The sequence below is a fragment of the Anser anser genome (assembly GCF_964211835.1).
Source record: "Anser anser genome assembly, chromosome: 17".
Classification (NCBI taxonomy): Eukaryota; Metazoa; Chordata; class Aves; order Anseriformes; family Anatidae; genus Anser; species Anser anser.
In genome coordinates this window covers 5,563,553-5,574,144 of record NC_139738.1, presented here as the reverse complement: position 1 = coordinate 5,574,144, position 10,592 = coordinate 5,563,553, and the positions used below count along the sequence as shown (strand labels likewise).

The 10,592-nt window shown below is 45.5% G+C and overlaps 2 protein-coding genes across 3 annotated transcripts; one reads left to right on the top strand and one right to left on the bottom strand.

Annotated features, from left to right (window-relative positions):
* Positions 1–97: 97 nt before the first annotated feature.
* On the top strand, positions 98–5,876 carry MAD2L2 (mitotic arrest deficient 2 like 2). Of its 2 annotated transcripts, none has more exons than XM_083803177.1 (9): positions 98–235; positions 1,943–1,994; positions 2,211–2,329; positions 2,803–2,874; positions 3,687–3,787; positions 3,911–4,005; positions 4,122–4,195; positions 5,110–5,202; positions 5,366–5,876. In XM_083803177.1, the coding sequence occupies exons 2-9, from the start codon at positions 1,955–1,957 to the stop codon at positions 5,405–5,407; spliced, it is 636 nt and encodes a 211-aa protein (XP_083659303.1). In that variant the 5' UTR covers positions 98–235; positions 1,943–1,954; the 3' UTR covers positions 5,408–5,876. The 2 variants fall into 2 exon arrangements, with proteins under 2 accessions (XP_083659303.1, XP_083659304.1); XM_083803178.1 differs by having other exon boundaries at positions 103–235; positions 5,072–5,202.
* On the bottom strand, positions 2,958–10,585 carry LOC310883196 (F-box only protein 6-like). Its single transcript, XM_083803167.1, has 8 exons — positions 10,478–10,585; positions 10,012–10,332; positions 9,255–9,381; positions 8,432–8,527; positions 7,965–8,100; positions 5,335–7,281; positions 5,041–5,238; positions 2,958–4,216 (listed from the first exon to the last, which is right to left on the bottom strand). Exons 2-6 carry the CDS (start codon positions 10,268–10,270, stop codon positions 7,135–7,137), a joined length of 765 nt encoding a protein of 254 aa, XP_083659293.1. The 5' UTR covers positions 10,271–10,332; positions 10,478–10,585; the 3' UTR covers positions 2,958–4,216; positions 5,041–5,238; positions 5,335–7,134.
* Positions 10,586–10,592: the final 7 nt, after the last annotated feature.

The following is a 10,592-nucleotide window of genomic DNA, read 5'->3' as shown; positions in this document are numbered from 1 at the left end:
CCCCTCCTCCCCGTTTTCCCGCCACCAGGGGGCGCGCCACCTGCCCGCCGCATGACGTCACAGGCGCGCGCCGCCGCGCGGCCGGCAGCGCTGGGCACCGGGCGGGGGTGGGCGGCGGGAACCGGGCAGCGGCGGGGCCCGGCCCGGGGCGGGAGGGCACCGGGCGCCCCTCGGCCGGGCGCGGCACGGAGCGGCACGGGGCTGACCGGCACCGCGCTCCCCTCCGCCGGGCACGGTACGGCACGGGGCTGGCGGGCACCGGCGGTTTCTCGGCGGGGAACGGGCGGGTGGGAGCCCGGTGGGAGCCCGGTGGGGGCTCGGGGGGCTCGGGAGCCCTGCGGCGGGAGGGAGCGGCGGCACCTCGCGCCGTGGGCTGGGGGAGGCAGGAATAAAGGCAGGCGTGAAGGCTGTGCTCGGTAAGGGCGAGACCGAGGCACCCCCGGTAGCCGTGCGTGCCCTGAGGCTTTGTCCTCCGCGGGGCCGGCCGGTACAGAGCCGGGAGGAGGAGGAGGAGGAGGAGGAGGAGGAGGAGAGGAAGGCTCCCTTGGGCTTCTCCTGTCTCTCCTCTGAAGCCATGAAAGGGGCAGGGCGCGGTGCCGGCTGATTCGGGAGGCCTGTGCTCATTTCCCTGGGCTGGTGCAGGAGCCTGCGTAAAGGACATCGCTGTCAGGATGACAGATTGCCAATTACACGATGTTCCTGCCTCCTGTGCTGCGCTGTTCTTTCCCAAATCCCTTCTCTAAGGGATTGCTGGCTCCCAAAAAGCATCGCAGAGGACGTGCAGGCAGCCTAGTGCCTGCTCCCTGCTTGCTGTAGCCATCTCCGAGTGCTCTGCGTTATGCTGGGGAGGTGGGACTGCTTTTACTGGGAAGTGACCCCATGAAGAAAGGAAATACATTGAAAGGGAAAACATTGAAAGGAATAGGTGCAAGTCTGTTAAGTGCAGCGTTGGGCCGATCAGTTACTGATTAGAGTAGGTTAGAGTTTGCATGTGTAGAGAATGAATAAAATAATGAAACGCACTAAAATTTGTGATAGGCAATTACATGCATTATAGCCTAAAACATGTGAGGTACTGACTGCAGTATGTAACAAACTGTTGGAAAGTTGGGCCCCGGCATCTGCTGATTGATTGTTGGTACAGGATATTCTGTTTGGCTGCTGATGTGCTGCCCTTGTCACAAATTGTCACAAATTCGTGCAGGACAAATTCCAAATTAACTTAATTATATGGCTGTGCAGGGTTTGTATTCCTTGGGATTTGAGAGAGGCTCTGGAGCTGTTGTTAGTGGATAGCAGATGGGTACCTGGGATGGGTAGATGGAAGGTGCAGATCCTGGCCTAAATGAGAAATATTTTGTGGTGGCGTGAGAATAAACCCGTAAAACTGAGATCTTGTGCTATAATAGGATAGAGCCTAGAAAAGGGGTATGTTCTAATATGTTACTAGAACATTTATGTGGCTTTTAAATAATAATTAGTGTTCCTTGTGCTACTAAGAAGTGATTGTCTAAACTTGCCTAAGTCTTAGGAATTTTAAATCCTCCATTCTTAACTGTGTCAAAAAGGGAGAGAGACAGTGAAGAGATGTGAACAGGGCAGATTTTAAAAGTAAAACACGATTAAAAAGAAAGATCAGAAATAAAGTTATGCATGACTGTTAATTTGAGCTGTAAACCAGAACACAACAAAGATGCTGTCTTCATTTTTTTGCGCTATGGGGGACTTTTGACTACATGTTGCTGGTCATAAAGGCTGCTCAAGTCTTTCACAGCGGTCCTTTGGATTTGTCAGAGCAGTGTTTCTGTGCTTGTTTCTGAGCTTGGAGGGCAGTTTGTTGGCCTGAGCTCAGTGGCACCAGGGAATCGGATGGCTCCATGAGCTGACTGTAGTAAGACTGGAGGAGCCAGGGGATAAATGCTCTTTCTGCGCTGCCTTTCAGGTTCTGGGCAAGATGACCACACTGACACGACAGGACCTTAATTTTGGGCAAGGTAATGTGTTATGCTGCAAGCTGGTGTGCTTACAGGATTTCTTCTTGGCATGTGAGCTTATGGGATTGGTGTTGGAAGATTGTTCTAGCCCTAAATTTCCTCCAGCTTGGTAGGAGATGAAATTCATGCAGGGAAAAATATCTTTAAAAATTTCTTGTGAATTAAAATAAAATTTCCTATTGCTCTGCAACCTTCAGCATTGCTTTTGTTTTTCAGTTGTTGCAGATGTTCTTTCAGAATTTCTAGAAGTGGCCGTTCACCTTATCTTGTATGTCAGAGAAGTTTACCCTATTGGCATCTTTCAGAAGAGGAAAAAATACAATGTACCGGTCCAGGTAGGAGACTTTCCTGGAAGCTGACAGCCATGTAGATAAGCAAAATACCAGTAGTCAGTTAATGCTCACCAAACTAAATCGTTTCTAAAGTTTGTTTTAACAGATAAGAGTAGAATGCTTCCCCTGCTGTGTGCAGTGACGTAATGTGAAAGCTTGCTCCCTAGGAAATAGAGATGGTTTTAAGTGGAATGTTTTAAGTGGAATGCTACAGTATATGGTGCATGCTACATAGGAGCTTCCAAGCTAGCAAAAGCAGTGGGAGTAATATAACTGGGGGGAGGGTTCAGTGATCTGCCTCAGCTCATTAACCTTTCCATGAAAGAATTAGTGGCTTGAATTGGCAAGTTAGTTGTGAAAAATTCCATTTCAAGTGTGACTGGAATCATCACGCTCTTATGTTTAAGTCTTCCTGTTTAGCATTGGCCTGGCTCACATCAGAACACAGCGCTGACTCTTCATTCTGTTTGCTACAGATGTCCTGCCACCCGGAGCTGAATCAGTACATCCAAGACACGTTGCACTGTGTAAAGCCACTGCTTGAGAAGGTGAGATCATACCAAGGACCTGGGCTGGCCCAATGTACTGCAAGGGGGTTGGATACAAAATAAGAAAACAAATACTGCCTTCATTGCAAAGCTTTTATTACATATTTACCATATACGATATGCTAGCTTATAAAGGAACTAAGAAAAATAACATCCATAACCTTTCCTTGTAGTTAAGGCGCTGTCTTGCTGCTGAATATTGGCATTTAGTTGCATCTAATACATAAACATGAGGCTTCATTTCTATATTTTCAGTTGCATCATCCTACGCATTAACTTAAATGTATCTGAAAGCAGAATGTTAGGTTTAAGCACCCATCTGGCAGAAGAATAGTTTGAATGCTGGGCTGCAAGCCGGAAAGCGAAGGTAGGTTTGAACTCTAGGTTTTGTGCGAGAAAGATATGACCATAGCAAATATTTCAGGATGTAAAATGCTGGCAGGGTTTGCATTCTCTGCTCTTTACAGACATCATACTACATTTAGAGACTGGAAATAAGACAGTTTTACATTCATCTCATTGCATCACTCAGCAATGCACACTGTGCACTTCCTCCTTGGTTCCAAAGCACTATTTAGTGAATTTCATCTCCCTATGACTTTGAGATAAGCTATCAGTTTAACATCTATAGACAAGTAGCTTTGCAAAAATATTTCTTCTAATAAGCTAGTGTCATCTGACAGTGCTCAAGGTTTGGATAACTGCTAGTGCTGCTCTCACAGCAGGTGAACATACTACCACTTTATCAGAAGTAGATAAAGGGGGGCAGAAGAAAGCTTAAGTGCTTTTTCTAACCATATTTATTCTTGCAGAATGATGTGGAGAAAGTTGTAGTTGTAATCCTGGATAAAGAGCACCACCCAGTGGAGAGATTTGTCTTTGAGATCACACAGCCACCTCTCCTTTCCATTAGGTAAGGTTTCCGTTAGTGCTTGCTCATGACATTCAACCCCTGCACCTGTAGAGGTGTTCTGGAAGCAGTTACAGGCCTCAGTACTTCGCTGTATGGCAGTAACAGTTGCTGTCTCCTCAACAGTTCGGAGTCCTTGCTGTCCCACGTGGAGCAATTACTGCGTGCCTTCATCCTGAAGATCAGTGTGTGCGATGCCGTGCTTGACAACAATCCCCCAGGTAGGCAGGTCCACACAGCCTGAGAGCATGATTTGATCAACTTGAGATGATTATAGATTAGTGTCCAAGCTGCTCTTGGTTTTCCCTTGCTCTGGAGCCTGCCGTTTTTCTTGCAGGTTGTACCTTCACAGTTCTGGTTCACACACGGGAGGCTGCCACGCGGAACATGGAGAAGATCCAGGTGATAAAAGTGAGTGATATCACCGGCTGCCTGTGTGCGAGCAAACGGCAGAGCAAAGAATGGAAATTGAAGAATTTTAGTATTGCTAAGGTTAAGGGGTGCTAGATTGCTAATTTTGTGATGCACTTCACAACTTTGTTTTGAATGCATTAGAGTTTTCAGGGGTGAAGTGACATTTACCGTGCACCAGCTGCAGTTCAGGTAATAGCTGCTTTGATGCCTGATTTAGACTGTAACACTATTCACTGCATAATGCCAGCTCAGTCACTTAAAGTACTCTAATGTACAACATAAATATTTGAAGTAACAAAAAAAACCTCATCCCACATCAACCATGTGTAGATGGCCAGTTACTAGCAATAACTAGCAAGGAAAGCTAACATTAAAATTGTGGTTTTCGGGTGCACAAATACATTTATCTTGCAGGAAAAGATTGTGTAGATCACATCTTAAAGCAAGATATTTTTTTTTGTGCGTATCCTTGCTTAGGAAACAGGGAAACTTTTTTCCACCAGAGGCAAGTTATTTTATGTCTTAAGGCACAGTATATAAGGCATGTGAAATATATATCTTTTTTTCCAAATTCTGCTCTATAGTGCTTAGTAACTGGAACTGGTGTTATAGCAGGACAGCCTTTGAATTTGCAAGGTAAGACAGAAATCAATGCCCTGAACGTTTCGGAGTTGCAATTAAATGCTGATGTAATAAATACATGAAGTGCAAGCTCAATATAGATTAGTATAATGGGTTAATAGTGTAGTTTTAGGCTCTAACTGAAAATAATGATATTCTGGGTCTTGGGACCAAGCATAATAGCAAAAACTTTTAAAGCATATGAAGAATTTTTGAGTTACCTTCAGCATTACCATTTGTTTCTTCCCTCAGTCACTGGAGCTCTCACTTAGTTGTTGTCCTGCCCCTAGGATTTCCCATGGATCCTCGCTGATGAACAAGATGTGCACATGCATGACCCCCGGCTTATTCCACTGAAAACTATGACATCTGATATCTTGAAGGTGAGCAGAGCATTCTGGCCCAAGAGGTGGCTGAAACTGGATGTAATCAGAAAACTTTTCGTATTAAAATAGGGAACCTGGGAGAAGGTACAAACTCTTTAGCCTGTTGCAGACTTCTCTCCATTCACCTACCTATCAAACAGAACTTGTTTCTCTCCTCCAGATGCAGCTGTATGTCGAAGAACGAGCCCACAAAGGCACCTGATTCCATTCCTGCAAGCCTCGTACAATCTTCCAGTGGAGCAAGATCTCTCACAAACCATACCTTGATAACCCAGTCTCTTCAGCTGGCCTTCTGGATGAATGTAGAGCAGCTGCTGCCTCTTTATTTCAAGTGCTCTTACCACTGTATATAGAACTGACTTGGAATGTGGAGCCAGAGCCTGTTCCCATGTACGCTCGCGTGTGAGAGTGAGTATAGGTTTCATTACAGTGAATCCCTGGGCGCAGGATACAGCTGACTGCAGTGTGCAGTCAGTGCTTTGTACAAATCCAGTTCTTGCCTTAAATAGGGCATCTCCATTGCACATTAGTAGTGATATCCAGGGATCTGTTGTATACTCCACTAGAGCAATGGTCTTATACCAAGGGTGAGTGAGGCCTTATGTAGCGTTTGTCCACTGTGACTGTCCCAAGTAGTCTTCAATAAATATCAAGTTTTACCCCAGCTGAAATAGGCTGCGTTCTGTCCATACCAACCGTCCCTCTAGTGAGAAAGTACTTTAATTTTGTATGGAGGTTTGTATTCCGTATGGAGCTTCCGTCACTTTTCCATACCTTCTCTAGGACATAGCTGGAGTCTATCTGTTCCTATGAAAGGCTGTACAACCATGGAGAACCTTCACATATGAGTGGCATTAGTAGCATGTTGGATGTCTCTCTCCAGCAAGGACACTTGTCAGATGTCCTGCTTTTATAACAGACAGCAGAAAAGGGGGAAAAAAATACTGCTATCCTGCTCTTATTAAAGGGGATGGAAGAGGGCCTCAGTATTGTCTCTGCTTATACAGGGGTGGAAGGGACGGTTCATAGTATTTGAGTTGAGTTTGTTGGGCAGGTAATTTGGTAAAAGCCAGCAGAGCACCTCCCTGCTTCCTCAAAGTAAAAAGCGCAAGAACACTGCGTATCCAGGTTGTTTGCTGCTTGAACGTTTTATATAGGGTTAGACTGTTCTGTACAAACCAAGTACTCAGTACAAAGGTAATAAGGAAAAAGCACAGCACAGTCAAAAGGCACTTAAGTTATAAGGTATCCACCTTAAGGGATTCCTTACCTCCTTTTTCTCTGTTTATTCAAACAATGATGGGCTGTATTGGGCAGGGAAGGCATGTACCATTTTGATCATATATACTTACAGAAACTAAAAGGAATTGGGTATCAGCATCACAGCATTTATGAAAACGGCTCGACAGCTTCCTTATGCTGTGGAAGGGCTGATACGAAAGATACATATTTATACACATAATTAAACAAACAGGAAAAGACAATACAAAACAAGTCTGTCTGTAGCAGAGCCTTTCAGAAAAAGGATTAATAATCTGAATGGATACATTTTAGCCTTATCTTTCATAAGCTGCAAAAACAGGAAAGGGTTTCCATTTAAGATTACTATGTCCTGGTGCTACAGCCAAACACTATTAACTAAAAAGATAGTTGTCATATTTAATTGTCCTAGTCTTCCTCCTAAGGAAGGGCACTAGTAATTGCCATAACATCCACGGTGCAGGAGGAGGACAGATGGAGACAGAAGTCCTTCCAAAGGGCTGGGCCTGCAGAAGGTCTGCTGTGAACAAGGAGTGCTAGCTGCTTGTATTCCAGATCAACTGTGCAAAACAAAGCCAGGACATTCACCCAGAGAGTACAGACAAATAAGTGCACCTGAGACCACCTGGTTACAATCCTGAGGTAAAAAAGAACACTTATATTGTGCCTTTACGACGATGTCTGGGGTCCAATGGTGACACTGCTGTTTGTCACTCTGATCCCATACCATCCTGCCCAGTATTGAGTGTCTTGGCCTCCATGTTGAAACCAGATGTAACGAACTCCAGCTGGATAGTTGTTGAAGGTGTGAGACATCTGTAGAGAAAGAAAATGCTTGTTGTTTTGCCTAAATAAACCAGCACTGACCTTCAAACTAGGACAATTATGGTAAGAAAGCCTTGGTCTCAGGAAGGGCTCATTCCAAAACATCTTTTAATGAAAGTGCATCATACCCCTTTTTGAGGGAGGAAAAAATAAAAAGCCTTATTTAGATGATTAAAGGGCAGAAGGCTAAGTCAAACAATGTTAAGCTTGATTCTTGGGTACAGCATTTGTCATATAAGGAACAACAGCCATTCAAACCAAGCTCAACATGTTTAGCAATTTAGGAAAAGTAGTGTCTGCAATACTTACATCCAAGCAATAGTTTTTTAAATTAAGTTTTTAGTTTCAATATGAATAAGAGCTATGCTCCTATAACTCAGTTAACTTAGACAAAAGCTTCAGTGAAAAACAAACACTTGAAGAGACCAAGTTAAAACAGCACAGAAGCGTAGGGGGGATACTCTTTAGGAAACCTCACGCACCTACAAACTCAACCTCGATCTTTCAATATTTCTTCAGCACTGTCAACAGCAAGAACTTATATTTTATCTTGAGTTAGAAGAGGCTGAAGAGCAGAGAAAGCAGGGCCACTTGTGACTTTTAGCCAGGTAAGGTTTGAAAGATGCGTGTCTCAATCTTGATGTAAAGCTACTGTCTGGAGAGCTGCTGCTTACCTCTCTCCACGTTGCATCGTTCCACTGCTCTATAACCACTGGCTCAGGATGGAACTCTGCAAGCACAATGTAGTCTTCCGAAAGCAGCCTCACTTTAAGTTCATAACGACACCCACAGTCAAATCTGGCAGCGTACCTAAAGAGGCAGGGAGTAATGAAGAAGCCAGGGTTGTGTACACAGCATTCGATTTTCCTTAGCCTTCAGAAAGAGTCTCCAAAGTGGATCGAGGAAAGGAATGTCATACCCATAGTTAGGGAGGAGTTCTAAAACTTCCCGTTATCTTTCTATTCAAACGATAATCATCTTCTTATACTCCACTGAATAAACCTACATTTAGCCTATGCCTTACTCAAGACTTACAGATCCCAAAGGATAAAGAACATAGCATGAAAAGCTTCAGAGGCCCAGCTTACATCTAGGTCATAATGGCAGAAATTCTATGCAGAATTTCAGTGCACACACTTACCAGTCCTTGACTATGATTTCAGGCCGTTTCTCATCCATCAGCTCGTTCCAGTATCCTTCCTTCTTCAGCGTAATAAGTTGAGACTTAAAGCATGGCCTGCAACAGAAATGAAAATATAACAACTTCACAGAACACATCGCTCTCAACATTCATGGTTTCCCTTACACCTTTGCTTTTGCTAAAAGCTCACCCAGACCTTGAATGCCCACAAGGCTGACATGGCTAAGGCATGACTTTTTCCAAAGACAGAACCAGCCAGGGAAGCAAACTTATTAGCTTCACCTCCACATAAAAAGAAATAAACTGGATTAAGAAGAGTTTCTGTGCTTGTATAGCATATGTTGTTAAGACAAAACTACTGCTTACAGGTTGTAAAAGCAGTAAATCCTCCATTACTGACAGCTTTTATTGCAAGCTGTTAGAGTGACAAATACACCAGGCACTCCTAGGGGTTAAGAGGTTTGACCTTGTGAGGTAAGTCCAGCTGATCAGTTCAGCAGACCTTAACCTCTGCCCACCGCATTTGGTGGAAAAGAAGCAGGGATCCCATGTGATTATGACCATAGAAAAAGTTACAGGAAATTCCTGGTAGGGACAGAGAATTCTAGCACATGATGTGATTAAGTAACTCCTCAGCAGTATCCTGTATATAGTATATAGTTTCTTTAGAGTAGCTAGTACAAAAGGTTGAAATTGCCGTCATTTTCCTATAGACGGGTTAAGGTTCAGTGACCTGCTACAAGTCCTCCAACCACAGTGCTTTTGTAGACAGAGGAAGAAACAGCTTTCTTCCAGCACCAAGTCACAGGAATACAGTTCTTACCCAAATGAAGTGACAAAGTATTTGCGTACTTCTGGGTCTGGTATATCTCTTCCAAGAGGTCCAGGCAGATCCTCAATCTTCCATCTATCTCCCTCATTCTTATCAAGTTTCCAGTGCTTAAAGCTCTCTAAAAAAAAATAAAAAACACACAAAAATGAGAGCTAGGGCCTCAGATTAGTTTTGTCCACTATCCCTGCTTGCACTAAAAAGTCAGCTACAGAAAAATATCAGGAATCTACTCTGATTAATAGTCAGACTTGCTGTCTCTTTCCTACAGCTAAAAGTGACCTCTGTCACTATGTTGTCATTAGTTTGTGGTGGCTATCAGCAGCTATGACAATTCATAGCAACTTTTTGCCTGTATCAGAAACCGAAAGTCAATAATGAAACAGAGTAACTGCAGTCATTTTAGCTGCATCTTGAACTAAAAGACACAGCTGCCTGACTATTTAGTCTATTAGGCTAATAGTTTTGTTGCTGTATCATACTTTCCAGTCAGTGTCCACAGTGCTGAGGCCTTAGTGACTCACAGTTTCGGTTTTTTTTCTGGTCTCAGTCACAGATGTGCATTTACCAATTCTTTACTTGCCCGTGATAGTTTCACTGCAGATGTTTCCTTGGGGATCTGACCCCGGATGGACCCATCAGAGGCGGGACAGCCCTACACCACCGGCAGTAGTTGAATAATGCAGGACACTGACTCATTCTGACTGCTGGGAAATGATCTTAACCCTCTGCTCTAAGTAGTTAAACAAACCTTCAGCACGGGGATTTTTGATTAAGTTTCTCTTCAGATAGCACAGCATATAGAAGATCTTCCAGTCCGAGATGCTTCTGTCCAAAGCCTGAACGTAGAACCCTTCGCGCTGGCACTTGCGTTTCCACAGGGTGGTCAGGTCCACCACGTACCGCCACTGCGAGCAGACCAGCCTGCAGCCGTGGATCAGGTCCCGGGCTGGGAGCAGCGAAAGCAGCTCCACCAGGACGTCCTCGGGGAGCTCGCAGATGGTCGCCATCACCGAGCCGCCGCCTCGGCGACGAGGGATACGAGCGCAGGCGACGGAAGCCTTCCGGGCACCTGCAGCACAGAGACACCGGGAACCGAGCGGAGTTCGTACCGGTCACACCTCCCCAGGCCGCGGGGCTCAACCCAGAGGCCCGCAGCCGTGCCCAGGGCAGCGCCCCCGCCCCGCCGCCCCTCACCCGACCCATCCCGGCCCCACCTGGGCTCGGGCCGCCCGCCGGCCTCCTCCCGGACGCGGATGTGAGGCGGCGGCCGCCCTTCCGCAGCGGGCGGAGCGCGGGGCGGGCGGCCGGGAGGGGAGGTGGGGCCGTGCG